The 25,097-nt window shown below is 38.5% G+C and overlaps 1 protein-coding gene and 1 long non-coding RNA gene across 4 annotated transcripts; one reads left to right on the top strand and one right to left on the bottom strand.

The window, feature by feature from the left end:
* Nucleotides 1-264: 264 nt before the first annotated feature.
* Nucleotides 265-10,655, bottom strand: LOC103698154 (protein TOPLESS-RELATED PROTEIN 2). 3 transcript variants are annotated; one of them, XM_088712510.2, is made up of 26 exons: nucleotides 10,246-10,592; nucleotides 9,633-9,899; nucleotides 9,361-9,540; nucleotides 9,173-9,286; nucleotides 8,926-9,084; nucleotides 8,363-8,543; nucleotides 8,156-8,282; nucleotides 7,970-8,076; nucleotides 7,713-7,851; nucleotides 7,504-7,613; nucleotides 7,317-7,386; nucleotides 7,104-7,177; nucleotides 6,938-7,033; nucleotides 6,759-6,854; nucleotides 6,407-6,534; nucleotides 5,886-6,120; nucleotides 5,627-5,794; nucleotides 5,109-5,216; nucleotides 4,719-4,868; nucleotides 4,053-4,163; nucleotides 3,796-3,975; nucleotides 3,544-3,672; nucleotides 2,717-2,812; nucleotides 2,221-2,406; nucleotides 1,503-1,675; nucleotides 265-870 (listed from the first exon to the last, which is right to left on the bottom strand). In XM_088712510.2, exons 2-26 carry the CDS (start codon nucleotides 9,710-9,712, stop codon nucleotides 657-659), a joined length of 3,411 nt encoding a protein of 1,136 aa, XP_088568636.2. In that variant the 5' UTR covers nucleotides 9,713-9,899; nucleotides 10,246-10,592; the 3' UTR covers nucleotides 265-656. The 3 variants fall into 3 exon arrangements, 2 of the variants coding, with proteins under 2 accessions (XP_088568636.2, XP_089783975.1); XR_015974000.2 differs by having other exon boundaries at nucleotides 1,503-1,715; nucleotides 9,633-10,655; XM_089927849.1 differs by having other exon boundaries at nucleotides 9,633-10,655.
* An 11,749-nt stretch (nucleotides 10,656-22,404) lies between these two features.
* On the top strand, nucleotides 22,405-24,645 carry LOC103698153 (uncharacterized). The gene is made up of 3 exons (XR_015973891.1): nucleotides 22,405-22,837; nucleotides 23,172-23,262; nucleotides 24,413-24,645. It is a non-coding gene; the product is annotated as an uncharacterized LOC103698153 (long non-coding RNA).
* Nucleotides 24,646-25,097: the final 452 nt, after the last annotated feature.

Here is a 25,097-nt window from a genome sequence, read left to right on the forward strand (position 1 = left end):
AGGAAAAGCTATAGACCGCCTGAAAAAGCCTCATCAACGCCATTCCGGTCACACATGAGCAATAAAGAGAGGAAAAGTTAGTGCTTTGTTTCCTACACAAAGCACAAGCTGCCCTGGTTTCCTAGTGCTTTCACACAGTGCTATGCTATCTTCCACAGGCAAAGCTGGAGGACAGAAATCAGATCTCTCAAAACAGGCCACTTATCGACCACGCCAAATCAGCAGCGGCAGCAATTGCACAAGGAAATTTTAAACACGCATACATCATTCGTAACAGAACCTTTTTTTCCCAAGAAAAAAAATTGAAAAGGTTTCAGTCAGCAGAAGAAGGGCATGGGAGAAGGAAGACCTTGTGCATACTTCCTGTGTCTGTCAGATGACTCAGATCTTTAGCCCTTAACCATGTTTCTTTCCCCATGTCTGATGCATAATATGATATAATTTACATGCTGCTACTCTCCCAACCCAACAACAAAAGAATATCTCAAGGACGGTAGACAGATTATAAGATGCTTTACAAGGGAAGATATACCAGCCCTCGGGCGGTATGGCATCGGGCTGAGATTCAAAAAGAGATCACCTCTGAAGCTGGAGAGCTACTGGTTTTCAGGCAAGTCTGCTCGATTCCCTAGCCTTCTTGCTGTTCTGCTCCCAAGTCACCTAGGAGGAGCTTCAGATGCCTGATTAGTAGTCAATGCGGAATTGGAGATTGACGGATGAGCTCCATTGTCCTGAGGTGGCGGCGCACCCCATTTTGGCTCAGCGTCTGATGGCTCGACCACATGAACTGCACCATCGCTCATTCCCAGTGCAAACTGGTTGGGTTCTGATGGGTGGGCAGCAATCACCATAGGATAAACAGTTCCAGCACTGGCGGAAACGTCTAGACTAATGAGCTTCCGAAAATTGGAGAACCAAAAATATTTTTTTTTATAAAAAAAAGCAATATTGAAAACGAAAATATCTGGCAGGGTAAAATATACCACTTATTTCTTACAAGTGAAGATTTAACTAAGAAAAAGGAAATATCTAATGAATTGCATAGCTCTGGATACGCGTACCAATAAGTTTAGAATGATGCTGTGAAAAGAGCACCGCCTGAGTTATCCAGTTTCCACATCTCCAACTAAAGCTAATAAAGGCAGGGTATCCAAGCATCATCGGACCACATAAAGTGGAATACTTAGGACCAAGTTTGGATTCGGGTTGAAATTTTTCAAGTTTGTGTTTTTATCATGTCATCATTAGAAGTTGCATAAACAGAAGCAAGAAATGATATGCATGCAAAATGACATCTTTATTGGACAGACTCGCAAATTTTTGCTTAAAGTGACATATTCAAAATACATATTATTAAATATCTTGATGTGCTGCCTATATTACCATGGTTTTATCTGATTGTATGGTAATTCAACACAACAATCACATGATTCGTGGATTTTTATTGCATACTGATAATTGAATTTTAGCTTCAGTCTTTACATTTAAGAATACTGGCATACCTGGTAATGGATGGTGATATGTAGGCAGACGGTGCAATCCTGCAACAAAGCCTCAGGCCATCTACTTCAAAAACGCCAACTGCACCATCACAGAATCCGGCGTACACGAACAAACTATCACAAGAGTATATCGCACTTGAAATTGGTGCTGGTAATGCATCCCTTGGAAACCACTGCTTGCAGGGAAAAAGGAAAAAAGTAAGCTGATTCAACCTGAAATAGGCATAATCTCAGAAAGTGGGAAATTATGCAACGCTGACTCATAATACAGATTATAGATTTTGAACGAATCCACCATTAAGCCTTATGTGGAAGGAATAGTGCATAATGAATTAGTAGACAAAACAATGGCTAATTATTGTAACTGGAATTACAGGTTTCTTACCAGTGAAGAAAACCTCTCATATTTCTTGGTCTTCCATGTGAGCAAGTTAATAAAGAAACAGAGTGTGAAAAGGGAAAAAATAATGGAAAAAACATAATTAATGATGAGCTACTCCTTAGATGGCTCAAACATTCTTCTTTCATTGTTTTAGTGTAATAAACACTAGAGACCAAATCATGAAATCCAGAAAATACGATTCAATTTGAATACAACTAATCAAAGGTGGATGACAGAATATACAAATGGCTAGCTGGAAATAGGAAGAGCTTGCAAATATGAGAGCAGATATCCTTTATTGATACAAAACTGCAATATCTATAAAAAAATACTAACCGAGCGCAAGCATTCAAGCTTGCTGTCGTAGATGGCCAGTTGGCTTTCATGAACAACCAAAAGATGTGCCTGATCATTATGAAACTGAACTTTGGTATCCCCAACTAACGGGGATGCACGACTAGCTGGTGCCTGAATAAATCTTGATTTCTTCTTCTCCCATCCATCTATACTCCACACACACAGCTGCAAGTCAATCAGATAAATAGAAGTCACTCAAAGTTGAGGGCAGTCAAAGGATAGAGTGATATCCATAACACACCTAAGGAAGATGCAGAGAAAAGCTATTAATAATCCTGTGTCCAAAAAGAAACCAATTTGCCTAGCTAATAAGACATCATTTCTATACTGGCTTTTAGGAGTTAATGACAACTGCAGAATTGGTGATATCAACAAAAAATGTCATAACAGGATTTTCCAGAAACCAAAGGTCTGATCATAAGCTACGTTTGCATCTTTCGAAGTCTGATCCACAAAATGCTAAAACATTGTATACCTGTGCATCGGCTCCTGAAGAGACAAGGACATTTAGTAACTGGGAAAATGCTAGGCCAGTGATCTTCTTCTGGTGACCCTTGAGCTTGGTTTTCACCTGCAGGTGTGCAATAAATGTTGTGTAACATTGAGATAGCCAGCACAAATACAGATAAAAAAGGACAATTTTAGATATTCTGATTAGCGCGTATGTCCTAAATATCAATATGCACATTTAGGAAGGTCTTCTGTTTTTTGTTGTGCTGACATGAATGGCATAACATTTCCATGTGACTTGAAAACCAAAATCATAATAAGATTTATCAACCAACCAAGAAACAAAAGGTTTTATAGGCACGTAGAAAGGCCCAGCTTCTGAAGTTCAAATTGTTAAAAGATGGCAAGGGGAAAATAAAAAGCTTGAAATAATAGCCAAATTGGATTTAGAAAAGTCATGAAATTTTGGATTTTTTGTTTTCGGTTGTGCTGACATGAATGGCACACATATCCATATAACTTGAAAACCAAAATCATAAAAAGATTTAAAAATTGACCTAGAAACAAAAAGATGTTATGGGCACATGGAAAGGCCCAGCTTCTGAAGTTCAAGTTGTTAAAAGATAGAGAGGGGAAAATGAAGAACTTGAAATAATAGTCAAATTGGATTTAGGGAAGTCATGAAAATTGTGAGCTGAGAGGATATGTGATGCTGTTGTAACCAATAATAAACGACTTTCTTTCTGAAAGCTCATGATGTCCAGAATCGCAATAGTAATGAATAATTCCCAGAATAAGAGCTTAGGATTGATTTTCAGCCTTATACACAAAATCAAAATGTCATATGATTACCTCATCAACTCGAACATTGTATATTTGAATAGTAGAATCTTCCATTCCTATGGCAATAATATTGTTGTCTTGAGGGTGGAATGCCAGGAAGGTGGCTGCAGGAGGGGGTGGCATGAAAGTTGTCATAACCTGTTAAGCATTTTACAGATTAGTTGTAAAGTTCCATTAAAAACAGGAAAGTCAGCTTTTATAGATGAAGAATAAATCAAGCTGTATCCAATGAGAAGGATGGTATTGTAAAAAGCCATGTACCTTGAACGTCATCATATTGAACAAAGAAACCTTCCCACCAGATGCAGACATAACATATGAGTCATTCTTTGACAAAGCAATACATGCATTTGCTTCTTCTGGGTTGCTATCATTGGTTTCATTGGTCATGAGAATTCCATTTGATGGTTGCCACAACTGAGGGACAACAGATGCAGTGGACTGAAGAGAAAAAAATGACCATTAGGAAACAGAGGTACAATAAATAGATTCACTTTAACACATACAAAAACACTAACCTTGCCAGATGGATTTCGTTCGGTGCGCTGCCATTTCCACAGCTTATGTATGGCATTGGATGCAAGAGCCAAGACAGCTAGCCCAGAGTTCGTATATAACAATCGCACAATCTGCAGATCAAAGGAACATTAGCTTGGGTTCTAAGAAGGCATAGTCATTTTTGTAAAAATATGTTATTATATAAGCGAGGGGGCAGACAGCAAGAGTTTTTCAAAGTTAAGCAAAAAAAAAAAGAAGAAGAAGTGTTGCATGAGTAAAGGCATCATGATTAATAGAAGGTCTTCCAAAAAATAAATAAATAAAACTCAAAATACACCAAAGTGTACATGTATATATATAGTTGTCATCAATTCTCATGAATTTTTATTTATCTCATACAGCATAGTAGGAGGAATTGCCTCTTTCTGTAGTATAGCTATGGATCCCCGCAGTTGTTTTAATATATAAGTGCAACCTTCAAAGGAATTGCTCTTCAAGTTACAAGAATTCAAACCAATTAATAACATAGTTTCAATTAATAATATATGCTAAACAAATTGAGAGTAATTGAAAGCAGTTAAAATTACGCAATACAAATGATTAACTTGTTCTTTAATATCTTAATTATGGTAGTCGAAGTCGAAGAGGTTGCAGCAATAAATTCGTCAGTTCAATCGACAGCATACCTTGCTAGTTGTTGTCATGGAGTCAGGCAACCTTAAGGTTTTAAGATGAGCAGAGTCCCCAATTTCAGCTAATTTCCAGCTTTTGATCTTGTCAGCATCATCTGAAATCCTTGGCTTAACATCAACCATCCGATTGTTTTCCATAGGAGCCTGCGAATTGTTCGACATTGTTACCTCACTGCTTCCTATACATGCACAGATGTTTATGCATGCCTATGCATATAAACACATATGTATGTACACGCATTGCGTGTTTTGTGTCTATGTGTGCAGGTGTGCATGTGCAGTGGAGGTTGCGCGTGCCTGAGCGAATCATAGAACACCAAAAGCTGTGGTTATGTAGTTAAATGCATGTTAGAAATAGGAATATTAAGTTCATTAGTGGCTCACCATGCTACCCATTGAGACAGCAGGTAAAACTCGATCAGGACGCTCAGGAGTGGCTGCTAATGGGCTAGAAACACTAGAAACAGCACCCAATGCATTGACAAGTGGAGGCTGCAGAAGGCAGAGACATTGTTACAGCATTAATACATTTAACTATATCTAAAAACTAATTCTGTATGGTGCCGAGTGGATAGAAAATGAAACCAGAGCCCAGCCCAGTACTTCTTGCCCATTGAAAATTGGAGGGAGGGAGGGAGGGAGGGAGAGAGAGAGAGAGAGAGAGAAAAGGGGGGGGGGGGGGGGGTGACGAGAGAGAGATGAACAAATTTCACTTTTTTTTTCAATGATTATTTCTTAAATGATAGTTTAACTAACTTCTCAGCCATAAATCAGACAAGCCAACAAGTATCTGTGTAGGTCCGGATCAATGTGACCCTCGAGCTTCACATCACAGTTGGCTCTTTGTAAAGCATTTTTAAACATAATATCCATCTATGGAAAATAAGTTGGCAGTATAGTACCTTCGTATTGATCTGTTGGGAAGGCCCTCGAGATCCCTCAAATGCCCTACTCTCAAGCATCCTTAGCAAGCGCTGCCCATCAGTGTTGGCTAAGATTTTAATACCGTTGTCGCTTGTTGTAACTGCAAGTAATGAACCTTCTCTGTTGAATCTTAGACGTGGGCTTGCCTGCATCAGAGAAGCAAGGAGACTTGTAAACTGTCCATTTTCAGTATGGCACAAATTAAAAGAAAATTTTCTCAGAGAAAATTCTACTAACAGGCAATCCACCATCAGCATCTGTGGTGGTTAGTATGCTGGTACTATCCATGTCCCAGAACTTAATCATAAATTCATCTCCAGCAGCCAGGAATCGGTTCCTAGTTGTGTCAAATTGGACGACACCTAATGAACGCTTTCTAAATCCAGAGTATGTCCTTTTAATAGCTCCTTCAGTCTCATTCCACTCAACTAAATGCGAATCACCATCTTTACTAGTTCCACAGGAAAAAAGCCTGCAAATAAATGTTGATGAAAATGTCATTCATCCACGGCAACATAATTTGACCAAGGTGTACTAGTAAGGCATAATCCTAGCTCAACCAAATTAAGAATTGAAGCACAGGCAAATGGGAGAAAAGAACACTTTTAGATTCCACAACTTGCAGAAGTAGTAATATGATTTCTGTGCATTAGTTGAATATTAAGTAGAATAACAATAGCATTCTATTCCTAGCAAGACGAGTATAGTAATCAATGTCAATGTATTAACAAATATCTGTAAAACAGACAATTTTTGACCTTGTTCCATCTGCACTATATGACATCGCTGTGCACCAATGCCCAGGCGCATCATAGTCAACTCTGGATCCCAAACAATCATATAGCCATGCTTTGATTTTCCCATCAACAGCAGTGGAGAAGATAAACTGCATGCAAGAGCTAGAATTAGAAGGATCGAAGAAAAGGTTGTCATTGAAGATAAAACCTTACTGAAAATTCTTAAGAGCTAATTCCGAGACACCATTGTCAAGGATAAATTAATAATTAATAAAACCAACTATAACATGCAGCAACACATAAAAACATTCAGAATTGTGAGATTCAAAATCAACCACGCAGAAATGAACTTCCAAGAGACAAGAAAAAGAACCTGGATAGACTCCTTATAATGAGGGCATACAGAGTACACAGGAGCTTCATGCCCTTCAAACATGTATTGCCTCTGTCCTGTTGCAGCATCCCACACCTGTGATTCATGTAAGCATTGTAAGAAAATTTCTTTCCACGATATTTTCAAAAATCCATGCAAGTCCCCTGCCTGATTCTGACCTTAATTGTCTTGTCATCACCGCACGTGATAATCGACAAACTCTTGTTGGGATGGGAAAAGGCAATGTCATTAACACCGCCTAAATGAGCATCAATCTAGACAAATATGCAACAAGTCAGAAGCCGATATGTGGCTGCTTTGCCAAAATTGCACCCTTCGACTCACCTCCAATTGTTGTCTCAGCTCTCCATTTGGAATAAAAGCATATGTCTGAACAATATGTTTCGAAAATGCAACACCTACAAAAAATAACAAAGCATTAGAATAATACTAAGAGAAAAATCAAGCATAAAACAAGCTCGCAAAGTTTGGAGGCATAAAAGGCATAAATAAAAGAGAAATATCACCCAATAGAGAAGTAATTTGCTTTCACTGTACCAAGAATAGCTCCATCAGGACTCCACAAGCACCGATTGACAGATATTGTAGCATCTTTCATTAATGCTGCCTGGAAATTGAATTGGGTTTAATGTAAGATGGGCAGGAAAAGTGTAGTCTGAAAGCACAATTGGACACATATCATTTGATAAAGCAACTGCAATTCGTTCTAAGTTTGAGAGAGCACCTGTAATGGCAAAGAACAAGATGAGACATCCCAAACCTTAAATGTCTTATGCGCGATCCTTTCTCGAGATCCAACTTCCCATATCCCAATGTCACCAACATTGGTTCCAACTATGATAAAAACCAGATACCATACAAATGAATCAAATGAAGGAAAATCGTTAACAGTAAATTTGTGATACTATACAGGTGCATCATGCAGACATGTACCTAAAAGAAATGTTTGTTGAACTGGATGGAAATCCAAGCTCATGACATTCGAACCCTGATTAAGGGTCCGCACCACAGTTCTGGGAAGATCATCTTGAGAATAAATATTAGGTGGATGAGATGCACCAGCGAATGAGACCTAAAAATCATTTTGTTATTATGGCATAAGAAACTAAATAAGTCCAAATTTAAAGAAGGCCAGGCTATAACCAAGAACATGTTAGGAAAATTCCAAGGAATGATATTTTATTCCGTGCCTCATCTGATGGGCCAGTACGCATTCTCTTGAAGTGTTCAGAGTCTGCAGTTTGATAATCCATACCAGGAGTACTTGTGGGAGTCCTTGGGTGCTTCAAAAATGCAGCTGCAAAGCATATCATAGCCTCAGTTAAGCCATAATCAATCAAGTCAATGATGAACAGGGACAACTAAAAGAGGCTCACCTGTACCCGAAGGCTGCACCAACCCTGGGGGTCCTTGCGCCACAGCAGCATGTGGTAAAGATTGGTTAGCGTTCGTCATCCACCCTGCAATGGCGCTTGCAGATGGAGAAACAACTGGTTGGAATGGCTGCACCAAGTGCTATGACATTAATCAATGACCTGGAATGATAAGAAAGGTTCAGAAAACTGGTAATGCAGTCCACTTACACTATGAGCACCAATTGGAGGAAATGCCCCAGACTTAGGAATTGGCCCTACAAGGGGGCCATTGTTAGGGGGAGGAGCACGGGCTCCATTGGTAGGAGCAGCACATGAGTGATCAGCAAAAAGTGTCTTGATATCAGGGTTGGGGCGTGGATTCTTACAAAGTTGATGCTGCCAGTTCAGACTGAAAACAAGAGCATAAATGAGTCAGATGTGCAACAGGGCTAAACAAGAAAACTTATTTACATGAAACAGGGATAAATGATTAGTTATCCCACATTTCTATCATGCTCCCAGATTTAGATATTAATCTACTAAAATGCTCGTATGTCTTGATGTATGTCTTATGGTAAGAAGTTAACTCAATGCACACAGGTTAATGCACATGTGCTTTTAAGGAAAGAAGGTCCTAGCATGACCCCGCTGAAAGCATTTATTCTATTCTCTAATTCCACTAAATGTGGTAATGGTTGGTTATTTAATCTACTTATCACCAGGCAATACCAAAACTAGTTACAGCGAACATATGGAAAGGAATAATGGTGCTAAATAAAACAAAATTATACCTCTGGTTGATCAGTGTACGCAGCCTAGAAGCTTTAAAGGGTGGGAAAGTAAGCTTATCACGAAATAAAGGATTTGCTTCAATCAGCTTCTTAAGCTCCATGAGCATTATGTTTCGGGCAGATTTTGTATCTCCATACTTAGAAAGCTGCTCATTCTGCCTGCATACGCGAAAATATAGTAAATACCACATTATGAAAAGAAATAAAAAACATATCTGGGAAGAAGAAAACAGCCCAGAAGGGATACCGGAAATTCTCCAAGGTGAGCAATTGAGTGATCTCCTTGAAAAGTTCTTCATTGAAAGAAGCAAAAACCTTGAGGTCCTTCACAAGTATCTCGACAGCTTTCGCCCTGTCATGCCTGAAAGGAAACAGAACAACCAATTCAAGGAACCCGGACATACTTAGGAAGCTTCACAGAAACCAAAATCCCACCTATCAAGTGCTTCAAGGTACTTCTGCTTCCTAATCTCGAAGAAGATCTTCATGGAGTAGCGATTGTCCTCGACCTTTGTGAATCCACCAAGATACCGTTCAACTTCATCCCATTCCCCTGCCTGGACTTGATCCTCAAAGTATTTCATATTGAAGTAAAAGCCCGACTCTTGCTCCAACCTAGGATCCAAGAAGACCAGTTGTGTAAGAGAGCAGAACGGTAAATGTATGAGCTTTAGATGAAACAACCGAAGAAAAAGAAGGCGACTTACTTATGAACAGTTTCTTTGAACTTCTCCTCGTCCAAGAACTGCAGAATCAGGAAAACTAGTTCCCTGCTCAACGACGACATGGTTCCCGGAATCCCTAAACGCTCCAGCGCAAAGATCTGGTATCTAAATCTAAAGAGAAAAAAGACAAGACAAAACACCAGCAGTCCTCCAAACCACAGAAGCCCTTCCTAATCACTTCCAAAGGAAGTGTTTTTTTTTTTTAACTTTCTCTATCGTACCAAAATCTTCAGAAAACTTCTTCTTCACCTACACCACCATGTTATAAAGCTTTAACCAGGAAAACCGAGCTCCCAGTTCTCAAAGACAAAAGTTACAGTCGCACACAGTAAATAATAAGTAGAACACTTCAACGAACATTAAAAAAAAATCATATTTTTCTCCCGAAATCCTCCCCAACACCTCATAAACTGCAAAGATCTCAGCCGAAACCTGGAAACCCCCTAACTCAGAGAATAGGTACCCTCAACAAACCTTCCCCACGTTCTCCACCCAGCTTTAAACACATAATCGAAACCCCTAAAAATTCCTCCATCCACCACCGGAAACCAAAAATCCACCGAGAAAACGCAAAAAGGAAGGAGAAAACCCTTACAAGAAAGCTATTAAAACCGACAGAGAGCTCGTCCCAGCGATATACGGCCGATCTGGTGCCGGAGAAACGTCGTGTCTCCAAATCCCCCCAGACAAACCCTCGATCTGGAACCCGATCCCTTGAGAAACCGAGAAAAAGCGAATATTTCCACACAAGAAGCAGATAAACTCAGAGATGGATCCCTCGATCGACTTCTAGGGTTTCGAGGAAAGAGAAACCCTCTGTTCTCTTCTCGCCTCCGATTCTCCCTCTCTCTCTCTCTCTCTCGCTCACCAGCCGCCGTGCTCGCTTCTTCTCTCCACTGCCCTCTCTCTCTCGCCTTTTATAGCCCCGACTCGCCTCGATCGGCTCGCTCCATCTTTCCTTTCCCCATTTTATAGTGCGGAAACCCTGGCAATTAGGTCGCGACCGGGATCCCATCACAGCACCTAGTTTTGCCCCAAATTACCATCCTGCCAGCCCCTCGTGGCGTCGCTATCCGGCTTCCTGTACGGCCAGGTAGGGGCATTGCGGTAAAAATTGAGGAACCGCTCGTCACGTCGCGAGGGGCAATCCGGGAAGAGAAAGTCCTTGTCGGTTTCGAGGAGGCCCTCCAGGGCAAATAGTCATTTCACCCGAAAGGTAAAGGTATCCGCGGCTCCCGAGGGCTCCCCAGGGCATTTCCGTCTTTTCATTTCACTTCGTCTCCGCTCGCCACGTCATCCTTCCTCGTACCCGTTTACTCCCTCCTTCCATGTGCGCCAAACGGCAGCTCGATTTTTAGGAACGACAGCGATTTCATAACATGCACGTCTCTCCTTGCCCTTAGATTTTTAGGACGGCCACTGGATGTTGTTCAAAAACTAAGACGGGGGTAATTTTATCGCCCTTACTATAATATTTGCCACCGATGGGGCTGTCGCTATATGGAGTTAGTGCGCTGTGGCTGTCACATGTCAGATCGATAAGCTCGTTGGCTTATCAACGGTTACATTGATAAGCCCGCGTTCTTCTCTAAGAATCGGTTGTCCTCTTTCTAATTTTGTATAAGGCCGGGAATAATAGCGTACGGCTGGAACGAAACGCGTGGCAGGTCCCAGAACGGGAAACTTCCGTCCTCCAGCCATTCTGATTTGGACACGTATCGTACCAACCAATCTAATCACGTGAGTCCCGGATTCCGTCCCCCTCGCTGTCAGTTCGCTTTTTTCTGGCCTTTTGTCCTTTCACGAAAAAGAGACGCCTTCTTCTATATAATTGCGGTCGTGTCCTCTCCCGTTTCGAACGCGAGCATGTGCGTCGGAGGGTCCGGATTCAAAACTACAAATCCCCCGGAATTAACTGGACTCTTGCGCTGCATCGAAGGGGCAATATGGTCCACCTAAGAATGTATACCGTGGAGTTAAATCAGGGCCGTCCGTATAGCGTAAAAGGGAAAGAGAGAGAAAGAGGGGGTGGGCGCTGGTACACCTAATCTGGCGACGCGTCCGTTCGGGGTCCCGTGGGTCCCGCGTGTACCATCCAGTCCAGCTGGAGAAGGACGCCCTGGGGGAATGGACACGGAAGAAGAGCTGTTTGCTGTTTGTCCCGATACAGCTAGTAGCATGACCATAGTTCCCCTATTTCTTACTCTCTTTCTCTCTGAAAGCGAGGTTCGCTCGGTTCTGGTCCTTCTGGACCCATCACCATCCAAATCGGTGGTCGCTATCGCCGTGGATGGGTCTGATGGACCGCTCACCGATGCGATGGTCTTTTATTAGAATATTTTTCGACGGTCCCCGACTTGCCACGTGCAACTCCGACACGTGGCAAAGTTGATGGACACGTTCGGAATTAGGACGACGGTCATTAATTAAATTAGGGCCACAAATCGATCTTATTCAGTTAATTAGTCATTAATTAAGGAGCATGGAGCCAGGAAAGTACGACGGGACTGGGATTGGGACAGAGAGGTAATTTTGGAAAAGAGGGCCGGGTACGGCGGGACAGCGAATCGAATCACGACTTCGTCCCGGCGGACGAAAAAGCCCCTGCGGTCCCATCATTAAAAGAAAGTGGAATAAAATAATCCTCACGTGAATCGAAGCAGGACGCAGATCTCGGGATTTCAGGCGATAAATCGCGCGATACGGTAAATTCCCATTCCAATATCGGCCATGTAGGACAAAACGATGGCTTTCGGAGTGGTTGGACGGTCCCGATGTCCTCGTGTTTCGTGTAATTGGCGAAAAGAATTTACGAAGGTAGAGGATTTGATGTTGGGTAGCCAACATGCAAGTTTGGTGCGTGAGCAGGGTGGTATGGTGGTAAAGGTGGTACGTGGTGAGAACCACGAGTTTGACCGCCATTGATATGAATTCTACGTGACTCTCAGTGGAAGCTTTTTCTTTGTTTTTTCTTTCGGTAGCTCAGTTTCCACGCTGTCTACATGCATGGCTTATGGACGTGTGATGTATGGTGCGTGTAAAGAGAGCCATCACTCAGTAAGCATATTATTATTATTTTTTTATTATTAAAAGCGGCGTTCAGCCTGCCAAATAAAAAAAAAAAAACAAAATGATATAGAGGGTTGGATACATCTCCAATGACCCCAGTCCAAATTACACCATCCGAATGCTGAGCCACAAAAAAGGGGACCAGTCTGCCGTATTGTCCGCCCCTCGATAAACATGTGCTGCTTGGAAAAAACCTGTCTCACTAGCCAGACCACGAATCTCGCGAAGCAACGGAAGCCCGCCTCCAACCGGATTGCTCTCCATATCCAGTCTATCATGATGGAGTCCCCCTCTAACAGCTCGTTTGGTTTGCAGGAAGCATTTTTCCTCCTAAGTATATGATTTCTAAAAATCAGATTCCTAAAAATAGGATGCCTAGGAAAGTACTTTTGGTATATTTGGTTGATCATGAGAAAGTGATAGATTTACAAAGTGCTTATGTTTGGTTGACCATCCACTTACCTAGAAAAGTTATGTATAATTCCTATTATACCCTTAATAAAAATTAGGTCTTTAATGCCTCTTTAATGCTGAAGGGCCTTTTTGGAAAAAAAAATAAAAATAAAGTGATTCATGCTTTATGAAAAAGTAACTTTTGCATGTTTCTCATGAAAAAGACTTTTCCATTGAATGTGGGAATCATATTCCCATGGGAATATAACTTTCCCGTCTCTCTTCTTTGAAAACTCCAATCAAATAAGAGGCATCCCATTACTTTCCCGTTGATTACACTTTTTCCCATTCTTTTTCCGCGAACCAAACGAGCCCTAAGAGTATTCTGTCAACTCCAAGGACCCTCCGCGCATAGGACAAGCTCTTCCAGGCAGTCTGTAACTCGACCTCAATGACGGCCCGGTCAGTGGTGCATCGCCCCTAGCTGCAATCAATCCCCTCAGGTGATTTCTAATTACAAAGCCTACTCTTCCGTGTGCTCCGTCCGCCAACCAACTACCATAAGCATTTTTCAAATGCTACATCATACTTATCAAGTAATTGCCAATTAAAATTGCTGCAAGCCATGCTTTTTTTCTCTTCTTTTTTTTTTGAGAGAGAGAGAGAGATGGTACTGCTCTTGTACATAAACTTACCGCACTTGAATATTGCAGTGCAACTGATGGACTATTGTTGCATGTATGGAAAATTTTCACCAATTATTAGTGCAACAGATGTGTATGTTTCTTGGTGACATATTCTGCATCGCTTTTTGATGAAGGATGCACGGCAAAAGCGTAACCAACTAAATAGCACCTTGAAATGATTTTCTAATTTACCAAATAATTACATGTTGTGCAGGGTGTTATAAGCCCTATGTCACACTCCGAACCTAGAGTATAACAGATACCGCATACCTGCATGACGAAATATACAAGCATACAATACTACAGATCATATCATAATTTTAAAGCAATAATAGTTTTTCGATTCTTTAAAATTTATTTAATTATGATCTAAAACAAATCATTATCATAATCAATTATTCCAAAGTAGCGTAAGTCAAAATATGCTAACTAGTTCAAATTAAATAAAATGTTCTAACAAAACTAGTCTAAACTGGAACTCTAATAATTACAAATATCTTTAAAAAATCTAGTACACTCCACCAAGTCTCAAGCAATCATGATTCAGGATCTAAAACCTGTAGCATGGATCAGATATAAGATGCACAAAATGCCAAATATCACTATTCTAATCACTGATGGCTTGGTATCAAAACCTGATTCAACATCACTTTTAATCTTTTGTAACTAAGGGTCATCTACTTGTGCAACCTTGATCCTTTCTATTAAAGTAGGTTGGACACGCAACGGTAGTAATTGAGGGGTTGATGGCCAGTCGACGACAATAGCGGAGGCCGGCAGTGGCTGCAATGGCCGACGAGAAAGGAGAAGCCAAGGAACATTCTCGATTTGGCCCAAAACAGGGGAGATGCCTCAACATAAGGAAGAATAGAGAAGAAAGAGGGAAGGAAAGTTCATCGGTGTGTGGCGGAGGTGGTGGATCTTGGTCTGACGAGTTTGTGGTGACGACGCTCGAAACAGGAAGAAGAAGAAAATTAGAGCCGTCAAGGAACTAGAGAGAAATGAAGAGGATTTTGGTGTGACAGGGCTCGGATTCGGCGACACGATGGCTGCCGGAGGTAAGGAAGAAAGGAAGAGAGGCTTATTGGTGGATCAATCGCAGAAGATGAGAGGGATTTAAAGAATTTCAGATGGGGGGAGAAGCTCAATGTTTGTCGCACCCGCTTGTGATCCTGGTGGCAGTTGAGCATGACCCAACGGCCAGCAACTGTTCAAATGGCCCCACGGATTCCATAATAGCCACAATTTTTGTGGCTTATTTGCTCAACAAAAGAAGGGGGGCGGGGAAGCAGAGGATCGCAATTGTATCCTCTGTTTCGGTCCCTTCTTCTTAATTTGAATTATAAGTCGAAGTCGGTTGGGGCCGTTGACTTCAGTCCAATACGACCCAATCTAGGCCAGTTCTCACACCTTGCAAATACGGGTTTAACGGACATGATATTCTTGCTTGAAAGAAAAAGGTAACCCTAGCTAAGTACTAATGTTTAGAATTTCATTTCAAATCGGCAATACAAATCCTATAGGAAATGTACCTCCTAAGCCATCAACGTTGCCACTATGTTTTTGATATTGCAATATTAAGAATAGATCTCATATCCATCATCATCAAATTCCCAACAAATTCATTCAATTCAAGCACTAATGCACCATTTTCCTCCTAAAATAGCAAATTGTTGCTCAATTATAGACCTTAGAATGTGTTTGCCTATTTTGTTCCACAAGATATACCACAAAATTTGTTTTCACTTTTTATAGCATCCGAATGTGCTAAGAAACTTATTGGTTGACGGAAAGGATAACAAGTTAAAATAGTGATAGATAGATAGGTATAAGGTATAATTCCATACTTTGGCCTATACTATATATCCTTATACCTCTTTTTGATCTTCTTTCATCTTTTGTGTTATTGAGACTGAGTGCTGACCGAAACAACCTATTTGTTTTGGTCCTCAGTCAAGCGCACATATACGATCACCAGCCCACTCCTCTTAAAATCGGCTTGAACTTCAAAGGATGGGATTTTCTATAAAAGCAAGAGAACTTGCTTCTACATGTCGAATATAGAACTAAAAAGGGAAAATGTTTTAAAACTTTAAAACAACTAAAAAGAAGAGGATAAAAATCCTTTTAAAATTAAAATCTTTTCTGAAATTTAAAATTTCCAAAAAAAGTTCTTTTTCAAGAGTGTCATTCTTCGCTGGCTTACTAAATAAAGCGTGTTGAACATCATGTAAATCATCAGCAAAGCAAGAACAAAATCCAACATTAATATCTGCTTCAACTAATTTTAAACAAGATATGAATGAAAAATAAATTAGACTATAATATATATGGCGTGGCTAAACTGATCATGAGTCGAATTTGGATAAAAAAATATTAAATTTTAAATAGATTCGATCTAAAGTTGGATTAAAAATAGATATAGGTTAGGCTCGAAGTTACGATCTATGATCAACTCTATTTGGTCGCAGGCTAAGCCATGACACGACTTGTACAGCCTGCTTTAATCCGAAGTGCGTTCAACGTTGGACAGCGTGCGCGTTGCTCCGTTGCTGCTACGGAGCAGCATGCCATAGAAAATAAAAAGTAGGACGTGACAAGGGTCCCCGGGCTATGGTCAAAGAAAGCACAGAGATGAGAACTTCCTCCTTATTTTTACAAGAATTTAGCATTCTAATATATATATATATATATGTATAGCATTCCATGCACCAGGTCAATCAACTTAATTTTTTTATAATAAATCATTTGCCAAAGCAAACATAAAATATAATTTTCAACCAAAAAGGAGACTATGACTAGTCGTTTGTCGATGGATCCGCCTCATAGATTACTTGTGGGTCCTATCATGCTGGCCAATCTTTCTATAACAACGAAAAAAAGCCTCCTAGTGGAGTCCTAAATTGTGCGTCTTTATTTTTCTATAATATAAAAAAATAATCTTTCCCATCCTCACCATGCACCGTCTTAGCATTATCACCATTAAGCTATCATTATCAAAGTTACAATCCGCCATATTGCTATCATTATCACCACGATTGCTATAATTTTTATTATCTCCACCTGGCCATATATACCGTAATCATCACTTTTATATTTTTAAAATAATTAATTATAAAAGATTACTTTTATTTTTCGGAACTAAAATTGAAGCATCGCTGACCGGCACTCTGCCCCTTTGTTTTTTTCCGCAAGGGAAGCCAGTGCTGCCACCAAGATGGTAGCCTGATGGTAAGGAAGCTTAGACTCCATCCAAGTTGTTCGGATTCAAAATGCGCAGACGTCGATTAAATTAGAGCTCCGTATGCTCCATGTCCGGATAGCTCTGTGTGTATATGATTTCCTTACATCGGTACTGAGGTGGCGCTGAGGTGACGTACTCGCATGTGGATGGCCCAATGGAATTTTCACGAGTTAGAGAGAGCAAGTGAAAACTTGCGATCCGCATCTAATAATTTTTTGTAGAAGGAGGGTCTAGTAGAAGCTGCTACGCAGGTGGAGCAAACCCGCGTTCCTAGCAAAAAAACAAAAAACATAAATAAATAAATAAAAAAAAAGGAGGCCAGTGTCATTTCTCGTTATTACCTCCAAGAAGGGGCTCCAATGTTTGGAAGGCACAAATAAAGTAGTCTCGGTTTCCGCGTCGGAGAACCGTTAAAATGGACCTTTAGACGCGGCCACCGCCCGACGGATCCGATATATCGTGATATATCGCACCGATTCGACGACACGAAACGATAAATCGGCGGTCCGAGAAAGAAAAGGCCGCGGTTGGTATGCGTCAACGAGCAAGTAAAGAAAAAGTTAGATGAGATAAGAAAGGAAAGAAAGCGACTGCTGAATGCTGATGGAAAGGAGGAGTATGATGTGACGTTTTCCTCTCGGGTTCGTATCGTAACGCGATATTTTGAGATGAAACGATATATTTTTTTCTAATGAGAGGGTTGTTGGACTAGGAACGTAAGAGTTTGAAAAGTTTTGAGTAATATTATTTTGTTTTAACTTTTTCTTTTATCTCTCACGGGCAATTTGTATCTGGAATCGTGGGTTGATGGCGACCGTAGTTTTGTCTCTGTCTCGACTTTTAAATTTTTAGCAGTCCTGCCAGGTCTGGACTTTTCTGCGGCTTTTCATGCATGGAAGGGCATCCTAAAATTTTCCACCGAGCCTCTCACATTTTTCCACCTTACACTTAATCTTTGATACAAAAAAAAAATGACAGAGACTTTAATGCAGGAGGAATGCAGTAAGGCAACTACATTACCTTTTGAAATAATATTTTTATTTATGAAATATAGTTTCCATCGCAGAGTTACGAGTGACTGCATATGCAGAGTCATGTCATATACGGAAAACGTGATTGGACACCACCAAGTAGCATGATTTTTGACATGGCGCCTCTATGCTTTCAAAATTTGCAATGAAACCCTCATCTTTTTTTTAAAAAATTTTATTTTTGTGCAATGCTATCCAGAAATCTATCAGCCTCTCACGCCTTTAGGTATCCAAAAGATCAAAATATCCCTTAATATTAAGACAATTACGAAAACTATCCTTCTTACCTGATTAACCATGGATTCAGAGCTAATACGGATAATGATAAAATTTGTCCCGAATCCGAACTAAATATATATAACTCTACACAAATCTTTTTGATAAAGCAAAAAAAAAATAATTTGTATGTAAAAAAATAAAAGTTGATTTTTATAACTTATACTTGATCCAAGCCGTTCAACCCATCTTGTCTAACTCTACCAGTTCTATTTTGTCCCGCCCAATTTGAAGCAAATATGAGACGGCCATTATGCCTACTTATCCATACCTGACTCGTTGCCATCCTTATTTTGGGTTTCCTTCTTCCTCTTTCCTCTCCAGCATCAAGAAAATGAAGGCCACCATAGCTCTAGGGTTTTGATGATGGTTATACCCCTCTTCCAGGATTCCAACTCATATGTTGCAGGGGATAAAATGGCGATTTTACGGTAGCAAGATGTTGATTTAGGGTTCAAGCAGGGTCTAGAGCTTTATTTTCAAAGAAACATTTTACGCTTCTTATTGTTGGAGGTAGTTGTATTTTGAAACTTTGACCATTTGGTTCCCTTAATCAAGAGATGCTTCGTTTATTCTTTTTATATATCCATTGGGAGGAAGTTTGAAACTTTGACCAGCTATATCTCTTTTATGAAGCATTTCTCTTCTACATGTGCTTGGGTAGATAAGAATAATTTTTCTGTCACTTCATATTCTCTCTTTCTTTTACAAGTTAACAAGGCTAATATTCTCTCTTACATTCCCTCTTTTTCACACCATCTCATCTAACACGGTATCTTCTTCTTATTATTATTCACTTAATTTTTTTTGTTTGAAAAGTTCCCGAGCATTGGTGTGCTATATTTTTGGAGTGCAACCTAAGATGTAGCTAGTATGTGGGTTTTGTATCCTGTTGATAATAATTTCCATAAAAATCATCTACATAGTAGAAAAATAATTGTTTTTAAGAGAGTGCCTTAAGTAGTACGTTCGGTCTAAATATTTATTTCTATTTTTGCAAGTTTTCATTGATGTTTGTACACCATCTCAATGCTCGATTCATCATTTTTCGATGATTCCTAATAGGCCCAATCTTCGATTTAGCCCCTCGCGGTTGCCCAAGCCTTCTCCATCATCCAGGAATGGCATTAGCTCAAGTATGAGGCTTATGTACCGTAATGGTTACAATTATTTGTTTTGCTACCTCAGCATCCTAGTTCTCAATGGAACGATGAGGTAGCGTTGCTGTGAATTCCATGGGTCGTTATGATGTTGTTCATGATATATATTTTTCTTGTTTGATTATTTGCTGATTTGTTTGATTACTTTCTTGTGTTTGGTGGATGCAATGTTAGGATTTGGGTTGTCGGTTTGATCTGTTTTGATATAAATGGCGGTGATGGCATGGATGATCAATCTGGTGTGATGCAATATGATAAGATAGTGGTGAAAAAGGAAAGAGTTGGGGGTGATAAGTTTAGCTCTGCATTTTGTTGAGCGGTTCCTCCTCCCTCGAACAATATAGAGTATTTTACTCTTTTATATTGAAATTTGGGGCTCAATTGCAAATTTTGAAAGTAGGAGAGGAAATGCGAGAATATTGAAATTTGAGGAGATCAAAATGTATTTTATTCATGAGGTAGTATTAATTGATATTAAGTTTTAGGTGTGGTCAAGTGCAACAGCCTTGTTTGTTTTGATGGTAATTAATAAGAGTGAAAAAGGTGAAGCCATCGTCCAATTCATGCAAGTCCTTTTCTTGCTTTTTCTATGCAAGGACTTCCACGTTCTCTAGTTGAAAGAGTGCCAAATGCTTCACACTCAAGGCAGAGGCACATCCTTTTCCATCCATGTTCTTTGGGACTACCATTTCCTTCACTTCCCCCTTTCCTTTCTCTAGGTAGGTACCAATCTTATTATCTTGTGACATGACAGCTTCCTACCCGAAACACCCAAATGATGCTCTTTCCCGTTCTCTTAAGCCTCGCTTCTTGGCTTTCATTTCGTCCTTTTTTTTTTGCTCCTCATCTCTTTTGCCTGTTTTCCTCCTCATTGGGTAATATTTGTTTGGCTCAAACGATCCAAGCCATCATCCCCAATGGACGCGACCATAGTTGTCCCACGTGACATACTAATCACTAGCAAGAGAAGTATATGTTTATATGTTTATATACATATTTATCCCTGCAAAATTATATTTTACTTATTTTATTCTCTAACCATCAATTGAAACATAGAGATGTTAAACACCTTCCTCATTAGGTGTTAAACACCTTCCTTTTGAGAGATATTCAGGTTATAGTTCTTGACGGATTAGTGCTTCAGGCGAAACACGTTTAGAGAGGCCAATGGAACTGCTTACGACTCTCCGTGATGTACTGCTTCTTGATTTTCTTAGCTGTATTCATATATGCTATGCATGATACTCCTGTTTTAGCAAAAAGGAAAAAAAAAAACACCTGGTCAGCATTATGCCATTGTTTGAGATGATGATTCATTTTACTTATATTGATTAATTAAATTATTTTTTCTAGTTTATGACATTTAAAGAGTAATTTTTTTTTTCAAAAAAAGGCAAAACACATACTTCATTTTATTCTTCTATATATTTTCCAAAATTTAAATGTTAGAATAATTAAAACTTACGGATTAGCTCTAATAATTCTAGATATTTTTTTAGATCACATGTTAAGTTTTCATTTTTTTGAAAAAAATACTGGATTTATGGTTAGTCTATACTTACTCTAGTATTAAGAAACAGTGTATATTGTATATCCACATGATCTAAATAATAGCTATGTATATTAAAAATAAATTCTTTTGTTTACTTTACGCATATTTTCAAAATTTTAATAGTTAAAAGGCTAAGAGGTATCACTTTTACTTTAAAATAACTAAAATATATCAATTTAAATTATTTTAAATAATAAAGTTTTAAGTATGCAAAAGAATAAAAAGAAATATATTTATGTTTTATCTTTTAGTCAAAGAATAAAGAATATGAATAGCTTGGTAAATATCATTTTAATTATTGCATTTTAAATCATATGGATCTACATTCCAATCAACTTTTTCTAAAAAAATATAAATTACTATTTAATTAATATGTGATTGGAAAATGTGGAGAACTAATAGAACTAACTAATACCTTTGAATTATTTTACATAATAAAGTTTATAAAATATTGAAAAGAATAAAATGAAGTAGGTATATTATCAAATTTTCTATCAAAAAGGATAAAAATTGACTATTCAAACGCTATAAGCTGATAGAATTAATTCAATTTAACCGGTACCAATAAAATGAATCATAGTTTTAAATCATTACTAAATATTATTTTAGTAGTTTAAGAGGTTTGTGTTATACTTGATGTTTAGGAGTTCAATTTAGCTCTCAAGCATTTGGTTTTCTAGGGCCCCAATGGTGATAAAAGCCGTAAGCCCATTTGCACTTGCACGCACAGGCACATGCACATGCATACACACCTGCACCCACACATGGGCATGCACGTATGCATGGGCATGCGCACACACATACATACACACCCACATCCTTCTACCACACACACACACCATTATGATCCTACGTACACACATGCTGATTACTTACTAAATAGTCTAGCTAGCTTATTATTCGATATCTTATTGTATTTTTTCAAATTTTGAGAACCAAACGGAATTTTGTTTGGAGGAATGATTAGAAGTAGAGGTTTGGTTTCTTTATTTTAAATTAAGATTTATTTAAGCATGATGCAAAACTATTTGATATTATTGAAATCTTGTGATACAAGCTTGGATTTTGGTTATTTAAATTTTAAAATTATTTAAATAATATTATTTAATTTTGCTGCTTGTTTTATGATATTTTGATGAGATATTTTACATGTCTGTGGAAATATGATGATTATCACAACCCAGCTCGCAATATCGGATTGGGAGTACGATGCCCATGCATACAAAAAAAAAAAGAAAAAAAAAGAAAAAGAAAAGCACAAGATTACAGCAGGTGCTGCAAACCTTCCTCCAAATTTGGAGTTCTAGTTTTTTAGCCTTCCTAACCACTCCACCTCATGGCTGCAAAATGGCCGGTCCAGGACCCTTCCCACAGAGTTGGTTGCCCGGCTTCCATTGCTTCCTCTAAACCAAAGCACTAAAAAAGGAAGGTGAAAAGCCAAGCCCGCAAAGCATTAACTTCAAGCCACCAGCTTCCTCTGTGGGGTCTTTATCTCCATTTCCTTGGCCATGGGGCCTTTTTTTGGTTAGTTTAATTTTTTTTCTTGTTTCCAACAAAATTTAGAGAGAGACTTATGAAACGGAGGCCCCTTCCTTCTCCATAAGTTGGTTTGTGTTTCTTTACATCTCGTGTTCTACTCTGCAAACAGCCCCATCTTCTCATTACTTTTCGTTTATCTTTCTTATAGGTTCTAATTCTCATTTTATGCTACTTGAAAGATGTATGATCCAAGGCACTACCACCAACCAAATCCTTACGGACCATACCCTGCGCAAGGTAATTCTAATTACTGTATAAATCCTATCTCTTGTTTGATATTACCTTTGATTATTTCCCTTGAGGGAGAGAAAAAACCATAACTTAAATCAAATTTCTTTTAATTAAAATCTGTATCTTGTCTTATGTATTTATGGGGTTCTCTTGCAATCATTTTACTGAGGCCTTGTTCTTCAATCATGTTTATTAATTTCTTCTTCCGGACTCTTTTGTTTTTTTCTTTATATATATATATATATATAAACAAGCATCCTGTGGCTTTTAAATAACCTCAAATAGTTGGAATAGGGCTTAATACTTGATTTCATTTTCACAGACTTATTATTGAATGTAGGTTATTATCAGGGGCCTCCTGTAATGGCTCCACCTCAATATGCTCCTCCTCCTCCTCCATCCAAAAAAAACAATGGGTTTTTAGCAGGATGGTATGTTTATTGTTCGATTACATCTCTTCTTAAATTTCTAATTCTTCTTTTTCTTCAAGATTTTTACATCCACTTAGTAAAACGATTCGATAAGCTACAAACTGCATAACATAGCAAACATTTTGAGTGAAATTTACACTACAAATGCAAACTTTTCCGAATACTAGATTTGTACCTTTTTTTATGTTTTCCAAACATTCAATGCTAAGTGTGCTGAATGCTAGAGCTTATAAACATCTACATTATCTTTGTACCAATTTATTTTGAAGGAAAATTATCATTGTATTAATATTGTACTACAAAGACATTTGTCTGTCAATTTTGTCTCATGCGGCTAAAGTAGCATGGAAAGCATGGCAAGTAGTGCGACATACATGCTTATAAAATAAAAAATATGCTAATTTATCATCGCATTTCTTTGCATATAGAACTCGGCAATAATCTACTAGTTTCAAGTGCAATATCAAAAGAAGCAATTCAATAAAACAAGTTAAAACACCATTGTGAAGGTTGTCTCATTATTAGAATTGCCTTATTACAATTTGAAATAATCATGCATATATCATTGCCATTTATTGCGAGACATTGTGAACCATTAATTAATTATTCTCTATTTTTGTTTCATGATATATGAAATCAAATACAAGATATGTTAATTTGTTTCACAGCTAGCCAAATATTAAATATGTCATTAGTGTAGCTTATAATACATGTTTACCGTTCCAAGGACTTAAACGCCATTCATGATCAATGTAAAAAAGATGATATGAGGATCATGAATATTATATTATTGCATTGTGTCATAGATATATTAAAATTCCTTTTTATTTTTTTTGACATATTGCATTTATTTAATTAAAGAAAAGGAAAATAATAATGGAAAGAATAATTATTTGGTACTCGAGAAGAAAATTAATTAATTAATTAATAAGGAATAGGGACAAAATGTCTCGGTAACATTCATGTAAAGTTATGACCTTTGCAATCCTTTTGCACTTGATGTAATATATTTGTTCACATGTAGAATCATTTCATATATTTACTTGTGGAAAAAAATATTTTGTTTAATATAATCGAGAACATTTATGTGGTTATTTCGTAATACATCTGCATATTAATTGATTTAATATGTTCTTCTATAACTATGCAGCCTTGCGGTTCTATGTTGTTGTTGCGTCGTCGACGAATGTTGCGAGTGTTGTTGTGATCCATTGATTTTTTTGGCTAGTTGATTATCACTATTTTAGTAGCATTTGTGAATCATTGATTCAGAGAGGTTTTTATTTTTTTTAAGAGAAATGAGATGATTGTACCTGCAAACTATCACTTTGTACATGTTAGTTCAGATTGATATCTCCAAAAATCTTGACAAATCAAAATGAAGGCAAGAGATTGACCACCTCCAGCTTTGGCACGAGATAATTGTATAAGAGACATCATACAAGGACTTTAAGATTGAGATTATAGCATCATATGTAACAATCTAAGGCCTCACCCAAAATGACTAGTCAAAAAATATTATTTGGATTTCTTAATTTTGTATAAGTATTCAAGATCTACCCAACGAATAACTGATATAGGACTAAACATATGCTCGCATGAGTCCTGATATGCTTCTTCGTTTAATCCCTAACGTCCTCATCAAACTAACTCGTCAGACTAAGGGTTCAAATCTAATCACAAGCTCCACGATCAGTTCGTGGTCAGCCCCAATGGATCCGTGCTACAGTGTTTCTTAGTCCATATAGGTTATAAGTCGGATTCGCTCTGATACCATTTGCAATAACCTAGGAGCTCATCCAAGATAGTTAGCTAGAAGGTATTATTTGGATTTT

The sequence above is a fragment of the Phoenix dactylifera genome, chromosome 16, assembly GCF_051530095.1.
Source record: "Phoenix dactylifera cultivar Ajwa chromosome 16, Ajwa_hap1_PhDact_Kaust_v1.1, whole genome shotgun sequence".
NCBI lineage: Eukaryota > Viridiplantae > Streptophyta > Magnoliopsida > Arecales > Arecaceae > Phoenix > Phoenix dactylifera.

What these genes read in the sequence shown, in the direction of transcription:
- LOC103698154 (XM_089927849.1), bottom strand. Translation starts at nt 9,712, where the DNA reads ATGTCGTCGTTGAGCAGGGAACTAGTTTTCCTGATTCTGCAGTTCTTG. An exon ending in CTTGTTCTTTGCCATTACAG is followed by an intron (nt 7,387 to 7,503) that starts GTGCTCTCTCAA and finishes TTCAATTTCCAG; the next exon opens with GCAGCATTAATGAAAGATGC. An exon ending in CTGTCTCAATGGGTAGCATG is followed by an intron (nt 4,869 to 5,108) that starts GTGAGCCACTAA and finishes AACAATTCGCAG; the next exon opens with GCTCCTATGGAAAACAATCG.